We start from the raw sequence: 18,915 nt of genomic DNA, 5'->3' as shown, positions 1-18,915 counted from the left end.
TTACTTCACATTGGACAATACATTAAGGACAGATCCCACATGAGTCGTAAGTACACAGTGACTCCTGCTGTTGATTTAACAATTTGACACTCTCGTTTATGGCATCAGTAATCTCCCTAGGCTCTAGTCATGAGTTGCCAAGGCTATGGAAGCCTTTAGGGTTCGCTGACTTTGATCTTATTCACACAGGGTCATAGCCAAAGTGGAAGTTCTCTCCTCCCTTCAGAGAAAGGTACCTCCTTCTTTGATGGCCCCTTTAAGATAGACATTTTCTGACATCTGGAAGTATCCAAAAATAGCTTCTGCGGAACTATTAAGCATGACTGTCCTCTTAAGATGGTCCACTAATATGCCATCTCAGTGATTGAGATCATTTTCAAGGTTCTTTAGTCCAATCCCCAAAATAGCTTAGCTCTATATTAAAGGAAACAAACTTGTTTATTTTTCATTGATAGTCATAATTATCATTGGTGTTTACATTATCAGTTGATGGCTAATGCTAAGAAAGATGGTATAAGACATAAAAATCTATGGGTCATAGTACCAGATATCTGTAGTTAGCTTACAAACAGAAAATATTTCCAAATACTTACAGTTTCAATGTAGGGTAACTTAAAGGAAGTTACTTTATATTTTTCTGCATTACATTTTAAATTCATAAAAGAATTCTTTGGCCTTATGAAATGCATGCATCTGTTTATAAAGAAATAAACATCTATAGAGGTAGTTTTAGAAATGCATTTGTTAATCATTACTGGTGATATTGAATAGAACTAAGTTTAGTGTCAGACAGAAGGTGGAAACACCATTATCTAGAAACTCTACTTACCTCTGGGTGACTTCTGGAAATATAAAAATTTCACTTATTAAAGTGAATTAAAACTTAAAACTTATTAAAGTACACAAATAAATTATAGGTGTGTTCTAGACTCAGATGACATAAAAATGTCTAAATGACAAAAATAATCTAAACATAAGTTGGATATTTAAAAAAAATTATAAATGCCTTCTCTTGTCATTCCATCTCCACTTCCAGATTTAAATATTTTGAACACATGCAAAGTTTGCTCCAATGAATTAGGCTATCATTGTGAGATAATAAACATCAAAAAATGATTTGAATCATCATTTGCTAAGTGGCAAGACTCTGACAGATTGAATAAATATTGATTTTTCTAGACTGGTAATAAATATTACTTTAGTCATTTTGCAAGTATGGAAAATTAAGACAAGATGAAAAGTATGTCAAAGATCTCCTAAATTCAGGGCAAGGGGCTAGACTATCAACAGGAACTGGGCTATAAATAGGCTAATTCACAACTGAAGGCTGTTTCTATGATACCATGATATTTTGAATCATTTTTATGCATTTAAATGCATTTTTAAATGCAATTAATTTGCAGATTTGTTAAACCTAGGGCTTAAAACACTAATCATGATAGTTTAAAGTAGCAAAAAGTTCTATAAATTCACATTTCAGCTAATAGCCAAATATAATAGCAATGTTACTATTATAGTAGATCATAGATATACCATTAAAGACCAACTGTAATGATGTCAACCTACAGATATTCTAGGATATTAAATCACAAGTATTTTCTTTAAGTATTTTAAGGTCATAGGGAAATTACTTTCATGCAGACAAAGGAACAAACTGGAGGGACAGCTAAAGAGAAGTTTCATAGTTCTTTCTTATCTATTTCATTCCCTGAAAAACAAAATGTGTTGAACTTTAGCTTAACAAGAAGAATATTCTAAATAGCGAAAAGAGGGGAAGAAATAGATATCCGCCCAGTTCTGGAATCATGGATTGAGTTTTGGAAGATGGTTTGATCTTGTAACCTTTTTTACTGGTCCTCTCTTGGCATTCACTGTCTTCTGGTGAACTGGATTAAATCTTCCCCTGAAATAAAATAAGTTGATTGTGATTTTTCAGTCACTATTGTGTACCACAGAAACATTATATGCCTCACAGGGAGAACTGTATATTGCAAATAATTCTCCCAGTGTTTCTCATGGAATCTTCTTTTTCATATTTTCTGCTTACAGCACAATCTTAGACAGAATCATGTTATACCACATCATCTCACCATAGCCATAGAGATAATCAACACAAAGGTAGATGATTCAAAGAATGGAATGCAGTACACCAGGTGCCCTAATATGGATAAGATAGACCATTTGATACTTGCCACTGGAATTTGAATTGAAGCTGAGATAGATAGATAGATAGAGAGAGAGAGAGAGAGAGACTGACTTTATTAAGTAGATCAAGGACAATAAAGCTATAAGGATCTATGAATTTAATAGGACCCTCCTTCCCTTCTTGACTTACATATCTTTATAAAGTTAACCTTCTTTACACTCTTACTTGGGGTAGTAAGAGGCCACTTCAATTCCCTACAATGCAGTTTAAAATATTTTAGTTAAAGGGGAACTATCAACAAAATGACTGGGTAAGACATCATTTTCTCCTTTTCTTATGAAGAACATCATCCCCTCCACAAAAGCCATGAGAAATTGGATAAAAACGGTCAGAGGTAATTTTCAGAACTCTGGGCACTAACTGAAGTCTTGCAGCAATCTGTGAGAAATTATTTTTTCAAAAGACAACTGAAACAAAGTAAGCACACTGAGATTTGTGGCACTGTAACTTACTCTCTTCCTATCTATTGTCCCCACCCTACGCTCTTCCCAGCTGTATGCTACCCTTGAAAACCAACAGCCCATAATCACAGCAAAAACCAGCAGGCTGGAGATAGAGTAAGGTCAGTGCTCTGTTAAAGCATCATTCATTCCCAGATTATTTTAATAATTTAAACAGTCTGGAGATTATTTAAAAGACCCCACATACAAAGTAGTCTTTATTTGACCTGACCTAAAGATGATCCAAAATGAAAAATATTTTTACTAAGGGCATTTCCTGGAAAAATAAAAGTTACTATTTAATTTCATATCTCCATGAATCAGTAAATAAGAGATGATTTTTAAAATAGGCTAATCAGAAAGTTTAAAAGGAAAAGTTGGGGAATGAGCACTCATAAATTGCAACATATTTCTTGGAATCCAGGTGGTCATACATGGTACAACTGTGTGCATGCATAGGGCTTTGTGCATACTAAGCAAAACCCTTAGATAGACTAAGGTCTTGCCTCAGGCTAATCCTGGGATTTCTCACAAGCAAGAATTGAAGGCTAAGGGAGAGTTATAACTTGTGACCGAATACTGACGGCATGACACAACACACATACATGGAGCAACTCAACAAAGTCTGGGAAACTTATTTAATTCAGTATTCAAAGAAATCTCAGTCCAATCAGTAGCTAACTATTTTTTTAAAGTTTTTTTTTTTTTATTTGTCTGATAGATAGAGTTAGACAATGAGAGAGACAGAGAGAAAGGTCTTCCTTCCGTTGGTTCACCCCTCAAATGGCCGCTGCAGCCGGAGTATGCCAATCCGAAGCCAGGAGCCAGGTGCTTCTTCCTGGTCTCCCATACGGGTGCAGGGGCCCAAGCACTTGGGCCATCCTCCACTGCACTCCTGGGCCACAGCAGAGAGCCGGACTGGAAGAGGAGCAACCAGGACTAGAACCCGGCACCCATATGGGATGCCGGTGCCGCAGGCGGAGGATTAACCAAGTGAGCCATGGCACTGGCCCTCATTAGCTAACTATTAAGGTAACTTTGCAGAGACTCCAGTAGCCAGAGACTTGACACAATTATAATTCAGAAGCCACTAAAACACAACAACAAACCATGGAGACAGGAGAGACTATTATATACGTAGTGTACACATTAAATTACTTAAAATGTCCAGGTTAAACAAACAATTATAAGACATGCAAAGATACAGGAAAGTATGGCTCTTGCACAAGAAAAATGTAATTGATAAAAACTCCCTGAAGAAGTGTAAATATTGGACTTATGGGAAAAAGAATTTATACCTACCATTTATATATGCTCAAAGAACTAAGGAAACCACCTCTAAAGTATAAGAATGATGTTTGTATAAAAAACATCAATTATAAAGAGATGTAAATTGTTTTAAAAGGAACCAAACAGACATCCTAGAGTTAAAAAATAAAGTAACTGAAATGAAAATTTCACTAGAGGAGCTCAACAGCAGATTATAGCTAATAAAATTAGTGAAGTTGAAGATAGGTCAATTAAGATTATCCAGTTTAAGCAAAACACAACAAAGAATGAAAAGTGAAAGCCTCAGATATATGGAACATGCTCAAGTTAATAAAAATATAAACAATGAATGTCCCAGAAGCAGCAGGGAGAGAGAAAAGAGCATAAATAGCAGTGGAAATATAATAGCTAAAGATTCCCCAAATTTAATGAAAAATATTAATCTACAAGTTGAAGAAGTTAAGCAAATGCCAATAAAGATAACATGAAGAGATCAATATGCAAACACATTATAGTCAAACTATCACTCAAACTAACATTCCCAGATAAACAAAAATTGAAGTAATCTGTCACTAGCAATCCTACTTTATAAAAAATACTAAAGGGAACCCTTCAAGTTAAGAAAAAAGAACAGGGTACAGTATTGAAAATCTACATGAAAAATAAAAAAACTGGTAACAATAACTAAATAGATAAACACAACAGACAGTACAAATGTATTTTTTATTTGTAATTAAATTGTTTAAATTTATTTGTAATAAAATGTATATTTTATTTGTAATTCTTTTTAAATCTATAAGATTCAGAAAATAACTGTATAAAGCAATAATTATAAATCTCTTGATGGAAACAAAATGTATAAAGAAGCAATTCACATGACAACAATAATACAAAGTAAGAAGGAGAAACTAGAGCTATGCAGAAGAAATTTTTGATAGACTATTAAAATTAAACTTGTTTTCATGTAAAGCAGACGGCTATAAGTTAAAAATGCTAATGGTAATCTCTAGGGCAGCCATTGAGACCAGAACCAAATAGCTTCATTGGTGAATTCTCCCAATTCTTTCACTTACTCTTCATAAAGATCACACAATGGAGAATACTTCCCAATTTATTCTGCAAAGCAACTACAGTTATTCTCTCAGTATCTGTAAAGGATTGATTCTAGGACTCAATATGAATACCAAAATCCACATATGCTCAGGTTCCTTACATAAAATGGCACAGTCTTTGCATGTAACCTATATATGTCTACCTCTATACATCATCTCTAGATGACCCATAATACCTTTAACAATGAAAATATTATGTAAATACACATTAAAATGTATTTTTAGGGAATAATGACAAGGAAAACTTTGTAAATGTTCTGTGCAGATGCCCTTTTTTCCCCCAAATATTTCAATGCATGCTTGACCGAATTCATGGATGTGGAAAATAGCTGACTGTGTGAGGGGTCTTCAAAAAGTTCATGGAAATGCATGTTGGGAAAAACCTATGCATGGTTTCATTCTTTTTTCACACAAATAAATTTATCTTTTAATTACATTCTCTACAAACTTTTCAAAGTATTCCTTTTTTTTTTTAATGTAGATGCTTTCCTTTTTTAAAGATTTTATTTATTTATTTGAGAGGTAGAGTTACAGTTAGAGGGAGAGACATAGAGAAAGGTCTTCCTTCCATTGGTTCACTCCCCAAATGGCTGCAACAGCCGGAGCTGTGCTGATCTAAAGCCAGGAGCCTGGAGCTTCTTCCAGGTCTCCCACATGGGTGCAGGGGCTCAAGCACTTGGGCCATCTTCTACTGCTTTCCCAGGCCATAGCAGATGGCTGGATTGGAAGAGGAACAGCTAGGGGGACTAGAACCAGCGCCCATATGGGATGCTGGCACCACAGGCGGAGGATTAACCTACTGCACCAAGTCGCTGGCCCCCAAAGTATTCTTGCGTTATCCTTATTTTCTTGCTTCTACTTGCTTTTGGTTTGGTTTGCTCTTTTCTTTCCAAATTTCTTAAGATTGAACATAGAGTTAGTTTTAATTTAAAATTTTTTCAAGATATACATTTACAACTATATATTTCCCTCTAGTGCTAACCCTGATAAAGTACATCTCTGAAAATAATTCTAGCCAATATCATATTTAACATAAGATTAAGATTGAATATCAGCAACAAGTTAAGGATGTTCACTATTAACACTTTTATTTAACACTGTATTGGAAGTTCTTGACAAATCAATTAGACAACAAAAATAAATTAATATAAAAATTTAAAAGGAAGAAGTAAAACTATCTCTGTTTTCAGATAACATGATCTTGTATATAGAAAATACTAAAGAACACACACACACCTCTAACTGATCTAATAAATTTGTCAGGGCTTCTGTTTGAACAATCAGGCTACAAAATTTAATTGTATTTACAAACACCAGCATTAAATAGTACCAAAACAAAATTCACAAATGAAACATTTTATACAAAAAATATAAAGCGCCTCTGGAGGGAATTAAAGAAAGCCTAAATAAATTGGAAGACATTCTGTGTGCATTGACTTGAATACTTGATATTGTTGAGATGGTAATACTACTCAAAATTATCTATAGAGTCAACCCAATCTCCATTAAAATACCAGTTGCCTTTTATGAAGAAACTGACAAGATGATCCTAAAATTCATGCTGAAATAAAAATACTCTAAATAACCAAACAATCTTGGAAAAGAACAATAAAATCAGAGAGTTTACACTTCCTGATATCAAAACATTACTAAAAAGATAGTCATCAAGACAATGTATTGGCATAATGCCAAGTTACAAGTCAGTTAAACAGCTCTGAGTCTAAAGATAAATTTATATGTTTGTGGTCAACTGAATTTTGAAAGGATTCTAAGGCAATTTAATTGGGGAACAAAAAAAACTGGGCAACTGAATAGACACATGCAAAGACCGTAATTGAACCCCTACTACCATATACAAAATTAACTCAGGGACCAGCATTGTGGTGCACCAGGTTAAGCCACCACCTGCAATGCCAGCATCCCAGTGCCGGTTCTGTCCTGGTTGCTCCTCTTCCAGTCCAGCTCTCTGCTGTGGCCTGGGAAGGTTGTGGAGGATGGCCCAAGTGCTTGGGCCTTACACCCGAATGGGAGACCAGGAGGAGGCTCCTGGCTCCTGGCTTCGGATTGGCGCAGCACGGCGGCCATAGCGGCCATTTGCAGGGTGAACCAACAGAAGGAAGACCTTTCTCTCTGTCTCTCTCTCTCTCTCACTAACTCTGCCTGTCAAAATAAATAAATAAATAATTTTTTTTAAAAAAGGGCACCTTTAATAAAATAAAGACACAACCTGCAGAATGGGAAAAATATTTACAAATCATGGCTCTAATAACATCAAGTGCCCAAATTAAATAAAGAACTCCCACAATGCAACAATAGCATAAAGACAAACAAAATCCAACTTGAAAACAAGCAGTGGAGATTTGAATAGACATTTCTCCAAAGAAATTGCAGAAATGATTAACAAATACATGACAAAATAATCAACATCATTAGTCATTGGGGAAGTGCAAATAAAAACCATAATATACCACTTCACATCCATTAGGATGGCTTAAATTTTTTAAAAAAATATAAGATGGTTGCCCATATTCTTCACCAAAAACAGCAACAACAACAACAACAAAAATGAGTGAGTATTGACAAGGATTTGGAGAAATTAAAACCCTCATAAATTGCTAGTAGGAAAACAAAATAATATAGCCACTTCGTAAAAAATGTTCCTACTTCCTCAAAAAAGATAAAAGAGAATTAACCCAGAATTCCATTCCAAAGGCATATGCATGAAACTTACGCAGGAATATGCATACCATCATTATATAAAATAGTGAAAATGTATAAACCTGATGACTAGATAAACAAAATGCTGTCTATTTCAAAGCTGGAATAACACTCAGCCACAAAATGGAATAGAGTACTGATACATGCTCTAACATAGATGAAACTTAAAAACATGCTAAATGACAGAAGTCAGACATATATGCCCCATATTATATGTGTCCACTTATATAAAATAACAAAAACAGAAAAATCCATAGAGACAGAAAATAGATCAGTAATTATCAGATGTTAAAAGAGAGGAACAATGAGAATTATATTTCAACAAAAACATTTTTAAACATGATTTGTGAATAAACTATTTCCAATTAAAATCTTTTTCATTAAATAATAATATTTAAGAATAATTTCATTTCCTGGTATAATATACATTAATCACAAATTGTTCAATTATATTAATAGTACACTATTTCTTGCTTACTGTACTTCATGCTTTCTATTACTTTAAAAAATATTTGGGGCCAGTGCTGTGGCGTAGCAGGTAAAGCCGCCGCCTGCAGTACCACCATCCCATATGGGCACCAGTTCAAGTCACGGCTGCTCCACTTCCGATCCAGCCCTCTGCTATAGCCTGGGAAATTGGAAGAAGATGGCCCAAGTCTTTGGGCCACTACATCCACGTGGGAAGACTGGAGGAAGCTCCTGGCTCCTGGTTCCTGGCTTCGGATCAGAATTAACTCTGGCCATTGTGGCCAATTGGGGAGTGATCCAGCAGATGGAAGACCTCTCTCTCTCTCTGTGTGTGTAACTCTGACTTACAAATAAATAAATAAATCTTTTAAAAAATGTTTTCAGCAGCTTTGTAAATATGACTCATTTCTCTTTTTTTTTGACAGGAAAAAATATTTTTAATTATGAACTCAATCCATTTGGTGTATTTCAAAAGGTGCAATACTTTTTTTCATTTATCTGTGAAAGCAGTTAGAAATTAACTTCCCCCAAAATCAGCAAATGGCAAATTTCCTTGAAAGTCACAGTCACATGTAGTGCATCCTAGAAAAGAGGAGGGGCAAGACAGGCTCCATCCACTTCTATGAGTTTCCTCAAAGACTGGATCTACTCAAGGGTGGAGAAAAAAGGCAGTTTCAAAAAGGAGTATGTTATTAAATGAGGCATTTACTGTACGCCTTCCTAAGAGCACCAGGGGGACATGTCTTCTAATGCTAGGTCCAGGTAGTGGAATGTGGAATCAATCCGAAATATGACCCATTTCTAAAAGATCTGACATGATGACTCTAATCACGAAATTGAGACTTCACTCTTGAAATATGTTCAGTCTCCTAGAAGTCTTTTAGAACCGTGTTTTTCAAACTCCAAAACGGGCCCCTGCATCTGTGTGGGAGACCTGGAGGAAGCTCCCGGCTCTTGGCTTCAGATTGGCACAGCTCTGGCCATTGCGGCCATCTGAGGAGTGAACCAGCAGATGGAAGACCTCTCTCTCTCTCTGGCTCTACCTCTCTGTAACTCTGTATTTCAAATAAATAAAATAAATATTTAAAAAAATGCAACTCAGTAGTAGATTGATTAAGTTAAACCAGCAATATAAAAATAAATAGAAAATAATAAGAAAATCAACATGCATCACTCTTAATAATGGTAAACATTGTTTCATAAATTATTTGTTATATTTTGTTTGTGGGTAAACAGGGTCACAATATGGTATCTGTCATGATCAATGAAGTCTGGAAACCATTTTATGTTCCTTAGTATAATAATTTTTAAATAAATGATAATGGTTAAGGCCTTTGCAAGCTTATACTAGAATAATAAAGTTGTAGTTCATCATTTATAGCTTCAAATTATTGTCATAAATGTACGTTTCCCTCCTCCCAAATCAGTACTTCATTACTTAAAATACTATAGATTGAAGCCTAATGATAATAATTAATCTTTACTGAACTAAATATTTTCAATAATCTTTAATCCTCAAACCAACTGTTCAATTTAGGTTTCCTATTCCCCATTTTATAGGTAAATAAACTGATTCTGAAAGCAGTTACTTATACAAAGCCACATAATAAGTGGTAGAGGCAAAAGTGACTTTTTGTCTACTCTAATGCCATGCAAATTTTCATTTACCCTCTTGCTCCTCATTATTTTTTAAAACTGGTGCATTGTCTTAGTTACACAAATATTTACAATATTTTTTAAAGATTTATTTATTTATTTGAAATGCAGAGTTACAGAGAGGCAGAGGCAGAGAGAAAGAAAGAGAGAGGTCTTCTATTTGCTGGTTAAATCACCAGATGGCCACAATGGCCAGAGCTGTGCCAATCCAAAGCCAAAAGCCAGGAGCTTCTTCTGGGTCTTCCACGTGGGTGGACTCTTTAGGATGAGGTTTGAAAGCGATCAAAAAACTCTATGGAAGCTACTAGGTAAGTTTATTGACTGTGACTCATGGCATATATTAATTATGAAAATCATTTTCCTGCAAGCAAGAAGCTCAACGCTGATACTCCACAGCAGTGACTCTTGAAAGTAACAGATAATAAAATTTACTTTTCCTTCACTATGCAGTTTCATTTTCTTGTCTGCTTATAAAAGTTTTTGTAGGGTGATTAAAGGCCTGAAAGAAGACAATAACAAAGTCGTCTTGGGATAAAAGGACCTGAGGGAAATTGATTATAGGATTTTTTATGAGACATATTGTTAGAGGGACTTACTTTTCACAAGAAATGAGCCACAGTAAATGCAACCAAAATGTCCAACATTAAAGGAATAAGTCAATAAACTGTGATGTTACTATGAAATTGCAAAAATTACATTTAGGAGTATATATAGGATAATCTTAGGAATAATAATAAATAAAATTATAATATAAAATACCACCGTGAGATTATAGATTATATTGAACATTTTCTATAATAATATGTACATTTTATAATATTTTAAATTACTTTTTATTAAAAGAGGAAAATCTGGCCAGCGTCGCGGCTCACTAGGCTAATTCTCCGTCTGCGGCACCAGCACCCCGGGTTCTAGTCCCGGTCGGGGCTCCGGATTCTGTCCCGGTTGCCCCTCTTCCAGTCCAGCTCTCTGCTATGGCCTGGGAGTGCAGTGGAGGATGGGAGACCAGGAGAAGCACCTGGCTCCAGGCTTCGGATCAGCGTGGTGCACCAGCCACAGCAGCCATTGGAGGGTGAACCAATGGTAAAGGAAGACCTTTCTCTCTGTCTTTCTCTCTCTCACTATCCACTCTGCCTGTCAAAAAATAAAAAAAATTAAAAAAAGAGAAAAATCAAGAGAATGTCCATCAACCGACAGATTGTGGAATCCTCAAGTCAAAATAATATTGGGGCCTGGCACTGTGGTGTAGCAGGTAAAGCTGCTGCCTGGGGTGCCGGCATCCCATATGGGCACCAGTTGGAGTCCCGGCTGCTCCACTTCCAATCTAACTCTCTGCTATGGCCTGGGGAAGCAGTAGAAGATGGCCCAAGTCCTTGGGTCCCTGTACCTGCATGAGAGACCCAGAAGAATCTCCTAGCTCCTAGCTTTGGATAGGCACAGCTCTGGCCGTTGCAGCCATCTGGGGAGTGAACCAGCAGATGGAAGACCTCTCTCTCTGCTTCTCCTTCTCTCTCTGTTTAATTCTAACTTTCAAATAAATCAATCTTAAAAAAATAAAAAAGATTAGCACATATCAGACTCACCACTGCAAATATTCAAGCCACTCCAACTTTAATTTTAAATATTTTTAAACTCTTTTATATTTATATACCACAGTGTAAAAAAATATAAATACAGAGCTGTATGATTTAAAATAAAGCAAATATTCATGTAACCATTACCTAGGTCAATAAATAAAATATTGTCATCATGCTGGAAGACTCATCCCTCCCAATTATTATTCCCTTAATCCTTCCCACTAATAATTGCTATCTTATTTTCTGACACCACAATTTACTTTTGCCTTTCTTTGAACTTTATGTGAATGAAATCATATTGTGTACATGTTCTTTTACTTCTGACCTCTTTCAGCCAACACTGTGAGATTCAGCCATAATGTTGTATAAGGAATAGTTTGTTTTTATTGCTTTCATATATGTGTGTAAAATTTCTATACATTGTATAACTGATGGACATTTAGGCTGTTTTCGGTTTGGACTGTGATGAATAAAGCTGCTGTCAATGTTCTTGTACAGGTCTTTTGGTGTAAATGCATAGACCATTCTGTTATATATATAACTAGAAGTAACATTATTGGGTCAGCCCAATATGGAAAGTAATGGTAAAGAGTGTTCCAAAGTGGTTTATAAATGTACACTCCTGCCAGCAAAGTATGAGAGACCCCTACTTCTCTTTACCATTAAAAACACCTAGAATCATTATTATTCAAAACTTATAATTGCACTTAATAATTTTAATTTCATTCTACTGAGAAGTAACAACATTGAATTTATTTTTATATATCCATTTTATCCTCTTTTTTGAGGTGCTTAACACCCAAACTTGGTTTCAAGACTCAAATTTTAATCATTAACAGAAAGATACTAACTTCCAGAATTAAGTCAGGAACTCAACAAAACAATATTTAAAGTAGTACCAATTACATATACCTAATTTAGAAGACTATGAGTTTAGTGAAATGTTTCTATTTGAAGTGTTATTTGGGTTATTTATTGCTTCGGAAGATGAAGGGGTTTTTTTAACCATTAATTCAAATTATTGGACAATAGTTTATGCCAAGCACGGATTTGACATTAGGTTTCAATGAGGCAGAAATGATAGATCTAGGATTAAGCATGAGTAGCTTGCATGAACAGAGTTCCCAGGCTATGTGGTCCATCTCTATGCACCTGTATCTCATGCTCGGTTCTGACGTTGGGCACTGTGGGCCCTTCACACAAGATATGCAGCTGCTGCTATGTAAAGACACAAGAGGGGTTGGGTTTGGCATGTAGGTTATCTACCTGGGTGACCCTCAGTATTTGCCTGCCTAATTTTAAGAGCAGTAGAGAAGGATCTTAACCTGGAAAGGACATGATAAATAGAGATTCAAATTACATAGAGATAGAGGTCTGAGTTATCTCACCAGAGGAAGAAAAAGCCCATACTTGGGTCATGGGTGGGTCATGTTGGTTTGTGGGGCCACAGCTGCACAATAACCCTATTCTCACTATTTTTGTTTCCAAGACTGTTTTGTTCCCTTCTTACACAGGTGTGCATCCTAAGAACACCAACAAATAAGCTGGTAACCAGTATGCTGACTCCCATTTCAGAGTCCATTCCTTAGAGATTCAGCTTATGACACTGTGCAATGGAAAGCTAAACTGTACTCATAGACCACTACTCTCAAGATATATATGTGTATGTGTGTTAATAAATGATGAAAATGAAGGTTTTATTTTCAAAATATCTCCCCCTTCACTATTTATCACAGAAGTGAGATCTTTTTAGAAGAGATTAGAATTGGAAAATAAATAAAAATATATAATAATTATTTAGGGTGTTTATGCAGGAAAGAATTAACATAAAAGCTTGGGATTGCTGGCCTGGGGAAATCCTGCTAGCAAGGTTAGGCCTTGGTTGGTGTCCAGGAACTTACAGGTAAACTGTTCCCTGCCCTGATATAGACATTTCCCTTAGTGACAAGAATGGCTCACTGTGCTAACACTGTACAAAAAACATGGCTTACACTGAATATCTATTTTCCTTCTGGCAGTCTGGAATTTTGGTACCACCTAGGCAAAGGATGCCTATGTGACCTGCCTCCAATAAAAACCCTGGCTGATAAGTAGCTAGGGCATTTCCTTAGTAGATAGAACTTTACATGCTGTCTCAATAGTCATAACTCAGGACAGTACTTTGAAAATTTGTACCTAGGTTTCTCAGACTTCATCCTATGCTCCTTGTTCCCTTTGGTGATTTTGCTTTGTATATTTTAGCTATAATAAAATTTAGCCATGAGAAAATAAAACAATTATACTGAGTCCTGTGATCATCTAGTGAATCACTGAAATTGGGAATGGTCTTGAGGAACCCTGACAAAATGGTTCGATAGCACTTATAGGGAAATATTTTATCAAAATTTACTTCAACATTCAATGTACTTTATATTTCCAGTGGCGAAAATATATGAATGTAATGAATTAGGGGCTAGTGTTATGGTGTAGTGATGCCAGCATCACACATCAGAGCACAGTTTCAGTCCCAGTTGTCCTGCTTCCGATCCACCTCCTTGCATTAGGAACCTGTAAAAACAGCAGAAGATGGCCGAGATATTTGGACCTCTGCCACCCACATGGGAAACCTGAATGGAATTTTGGGTTCCTGGCTTTGGCCTGGTCAGCTCTAGCCATTCAGACCATTTGCAGAGTGAATCAGCAAATGGAAGATCTCCATCTCTCTCTCTCTCTCTCTTAAACTGTTGTCATGACTTTGTTATTATTTTTTTTTTTTAAGATGTATTGTTTAGTTGAAAGGCAGAGTTACAGAGAGGCAGAGGCAGAAAGAGAAAGAGAGAAGTCTTCCATCCACTGGTTCACTCCTCAGATGGTGGCAACAGCCAGAGCTGGGCCAATCTGAAGCCAGGAGTCTGGAGCTTCTTCTAGGTCTCCCACGTGGGTGCAGGGGCCCAAGGACTTGGACCATCTTCTACTGCTTTCCCAGGCCATAGCAGAGAGCTGGAGCAGAAGTGGAGCAACCAGGACTCAAACTGGCGCCCATATGGGATGCCGGCACTGCAGGCGGCGGCTTTACCTGCTATGCCATAGCACGGACCCCTGGAAGATCTCTTTCTCTCCGTCTCTTCCTCTCTTTGTGTCAGTCTGCTCTTCAAATAAATAAAATAAATCTTTTCAAAGAGATAACAAATTATAAATTAAAGCATTTTGATTATTCAAGAAAGGATAAGTTGATCTATCCATTCAAATATTGGTTGAAATGTTGCTACCTCATCAATTTCCAGCAAAGAAATTTTTATATTGAATATACTTTGAGTGACTCTTATATTTACCTATGTGTGAGGAGGATTCTTTTTTAAGATTTATTTACTGGGGCTGGTGGAAGACCGGCAGATGGAACCAGCGGATAGATTGGACCAGTGGATGGAAGACCCCTCTCACTCTCTCTGCCTCTCCTTCTCTCTCTGTATAACTTTTTTTAAAGATTTATTTATTAAGATTGATTTATAAAGATATACTTTATTTGTTTGAAAGGCAGAATTACAGAGAGAGAAGGAAGGACACAGAGAGAGAAATCTTCCATCCTCTGATTCACTCCTCAAATGGCCCATACAGGGCTGGGCCAGGGTGAAATCAGGACCCTAGAACTCCAATCAGGTTTCCCATGCAGGTAACAGAGACCCAAGCACTTGACCTATCTTCTACTGCTTTCCCAGACACTTTACTAGGGAGTGGAACAGCCGGAACTTGAACTGGTGCTCATGTGGGATGCCCACATTGCAAGCAGTGGCTTAACCCACTGCACCACAATGCGGGCCCCGAGATTTATTTTTGCTTATTTATTTGGAAGGCAAAGTTAGATGGGGGAAGGTGGGGCCAGCGCAGTGGCACAGTAGGTTAATCCTCCACCTGCAGCGCCGGCAGCCCATATGGGCGCCGGTTCTAGTCCTGGCTACTCCTCTTCCAAATCAGCTCTCTGCTATGGCCTGGGAAAGCAGAAAATGGCCCAAATACTTGGGCCCCTGCACCCATGTGGGAGACAGGGAAGAAGCATCTGGCTCTTGGCTTCAGATCGGTGCAGCTCCAGCTGCTGTGGCCATTTGGAGAGTGAACCAACGGAAGGAAGACCCTTCTCTCTGTCTCTACCTCTGTCTATAACTCTACCTCTCAAATAAATAAATAAAATCTTAAAAAAAAAAAAAAAAGATGAGGGGGAGGGAGAGGAAGAGAGAGAAAGAGAGAGAGATCATCCATCCTCTGGTTCACACCCTAAAAGGCCACAATGGCCGAGGCTGAACCAGACTGAAGCCAGGAGCCTGAAATTCCATTTGGGTGTCCCACAGGGTTGACATGAGCCCAAGTGTTGGGCCACCTTCTGCTGCTTTTCCAAGTGCATTAGTAGGAAGCTGAATCAGAGGTGGAGCAGCTGGGACTCAAACCAGTGCTCATACAGGATGCTGGCTTCACAGGTGTCAGCTTAGTCCACTGCTGCCACAAAGCTGGATTAGCAGGAAGCTGGATCAGAAGTCAAGCAGCTGGGACTCAAGTCAGCACTCATATGGGATACTGGCTTCATAGGTGGTGGCTTAACTCACTATGCCACAACAATGGTCCCAAGAAGGATTCTGACTTACAGTTAATTTGTATCTTGGTTTAAGTTTTTTTTTAATATTTATTTTTATTAGGAAAATCCAAAATTTAAATTTTTAATTTGTATTTTATTTGAAAGGCAGAGAGACAAAAGAGATCTCTCATCTACTGCAACAGATGTCTGCAAAAGCCAGAGCAGGCCAGTCTAAAACCAGGAGCCCCCAAATCAATCTAGATCTCCTCCATGGGTGGCAGGGACCCAACTACTTGAATCATCACCTGCTGCTTCCCAGGGTGCACATTAATAGGGAGCATGAAGCAGGAATGTAGCCGGAACTCAAACCCAAGCATTCAATGTGGGATGCAGGCACCCCAAGCAGTGTCATAAAAGCTGTGCCAAATGCCTGCCCTGGTGTAACTTTTTAGTGTTAAGTTCTATAAGAACACATTGCCCTACAAAGGATAAAATTGCATGAAACAACCATTACCTGAGTAATTCTTCTAAACTTGGAACAGAACCAGAAAAAATTGTGTGTAGAGATTACCTTAATAAAACAATTCTTTTCTCTTTATTAAAAAACTGGTTTTATTTACATGAGAAATCATAGTTTAAAACTGCAGTATTATCACATTTATTTTAGTTTCCAATGCAATAAGCATATTTTATTACTAAAAAGGTTAAGATTGACACTATAATTATACTTATGCTGTTGATAATGATATAATTTTAAGCTCTTCTTGAGTATTGTTTTAGCTAAAAAAAAAATAAGGCATTATTACATTTGAGGACCAAAAATGTTTCTGGGCTCTAAAAAAATAGTGTACAGATAGCAAATGGAGATCTCAAACTTCTTTAAATTTTCCTACTATGTGCTATTTTATGTTGTTGCTATAAAATCTAGAAGTTCAACATTCAAAAATATAACGGGAACCAGTCTTATCAGTACAATCTATAAGCAAGTACAATAAATGAGAAAGAAGAGACACAGCTAGACTTACATTTTCACTAGATTCTCCTTCATTTTTGGCAGTTGCTCCATGTGTTGTTGCCTTGTAGAAACCTGATGTGAGCCTGAGGCCTGAAACACAGAAATCTGAGTTTTTATCGTCTTGTTGCATAATTGATTTCACAGATAAGAAGAAAGGCCAATTCTCAATTAATTCCTCCACAGCCAGGTCTTTTAATAGCATGTATAAGCGAAGCTGAAAAATAATGGGAAACTTCGGCCTTCTTCAGTGTTTTCAATTTCTAAAGATTCTGGAAATTCCCCTAAGTCCCATAGTCCATGTGATTTTTTAAAATATTGAGAAGACTATGAAAGCATGTCATCCATGTATGAATTATTAAAAGTTTCTGTAGTACACAGTAAATGTGCATGATACATATACCCTGCATTAAGGTAGATAAGACAATAAAAGTAGTAGATGAAGTTGAGCAAAAATAGAAAAAAATTTCATTTTTTCTATTTTGCAATTCCCCAGGATTTGAAAGGGTAGATTTATTGTGGATTGTGTAAACATAATCTGCAATTCAGAAACAATGGCCTTGCAGATAGCAACTGCAGCCAAGAGTGAATGAGATCATTCATTAAGAAGCACAGAGAGAAGCAGGAGAATCGATGATATAAACTTAGGAAAGCAACTTTTAAAAAAAATATGTTTATTTATTTGAAAGGCAGAGTTACAGAGGGAGAAGGAGATACAGACAGACAGAAAGAGAAAGAGAGAGATCTTACATGTGCTAATTCACTCTCCAAGTGGCAGCAATGGCCAGGACTGGGCCAGGCCAAATCCAGATCCAGAAGCCAGCAACATCATCCAGGTCTCCCATGTGGGTGCAGGACCCCAGATATTTGGGTCATTTTCCACTGCTTTCCCAGGCACATTAGCAGAGAGCTGGATTGGAAGTGGAGCCGCCAAGATAGGAACCGGTCTCATATGGGATGCTGGCACTACAGGCAGTGGCTTAACGGGCTATGCCACAACGTCAGCCCATGGGGAAAGCAACTTTTAAGGAATGAGAGATTTATCAAAGATAGATAGGCCCAACATTTAAACAGTAGGGGAAAAAAAGGAGACAGAATGCTTTCAAGGAAGTCAAGTGTGAGGGGATGTTCTAAGAAGTGAGAATAGTTAGCAGTGAGAAATGCCTCAGAGACGGCTAATACCCGAAACTTGATGAGGAGTCATTGCATGTGGCTATTAAGAGCTCAACTAGGGGTGGCACTGTGGCATAGTGGGTTAAGCCTCCACATGCGGTGCCAGCATCCCATATGGGTGCCGCTTCACATCCCAGCTGTTCCACTTCTGATCCAGCTGTCTGCTATAGTCTGGGAAAGCAGTGGAAAATGGACCAAGTGCTTGGGCCCCTGAACCTAAGTGGGAGACCAGGAAGAAGCTCCTGGCTTCTGGCTTCAGATCAGCTCATCTCGGCTGTTGCTGCCAACTGGGGAGTAAACCAGTGGATGGAAGACCTTTCTGTCTCTCACTCTCTATAACTCTACCTTTCAAATAAATAAATAAAATCTCTCAAAAAAAAAAAAAAAAAAAAAAAAGAGCTAAACTGTGCCAGAGCAAAATGGCAGGGTCAAAAGAGATTGAGGAGTTAGAAGCAGATGCATTAAGTATATCCACTCTTTCATGAAGTTCAGCTGAGAGAAAGAAAGATAAGATCACTTTTGAGGACAGACAGTTGAGGTAAAATATTTGTTTTGGTGAAAAGTAGAGCACATTATAAGTACAGGATAATCTACAGAGAATAAAAGTGAAATTTAAAAAAGGAAAAGGAGAAGAAATTTTGAGTTTTAGTGCAGATAGATTTGGGAAGAAGATTGGAACTTTTTTCTTTTGAACAAGAGGAACAACAGGAATGATGGATCACGATTGTGGATAAATTTGAA

The 18,915-nt window shown here is 37.2% G+C and overlaps 1 protein-coding gene across 1 annotated transcript in view; it reads right to left on the bottom strand.

Annotated features, from left to right (window-relative positions):
* Window positions 1–1,803: 1,803 nt before the first annotated feature.
* Window positions 1,804–18,915, bottom strand: part of CCDC169 (coiled-coil domain containing 169) — a 57,975-nt gene continuing 40,863 nt past the window's right edge. The window contains exons 7-8 of the mRNA XM_062195368.1: window positions 17,015–17,094; window positions 1,804–1,903 (exon numbers count right to left, since the gene is read on the bottom strand). Of these exons, the coding sequence (XP_062051352.1) occupies window positions 1,804–1,903; window positions 17,015–17,094 (180 nt within the window). The remainder of the gene's footprint in view (window positions 1,904–17,014; window positions 17,095–18,915) is intronic.

The sequence above is a fragment of the Lepus europaeus genome, chromosome 6 (genome assembly GCF_033115175.1).
Source record: "Lepus europaeus isolate LE1 chromosome 6, mLepTim1.pri, whole genome shotgun sequence".
Classification (NCBI taxonomy): Eukaryota; Metazoa; Chordata; class Mammalia; order Lagomorpha; family Leporidae; genus Lepus; species Lepus europaeus.
This window is presented reverse-complemented; position numbering and strand designations above follow the sequence as displayed.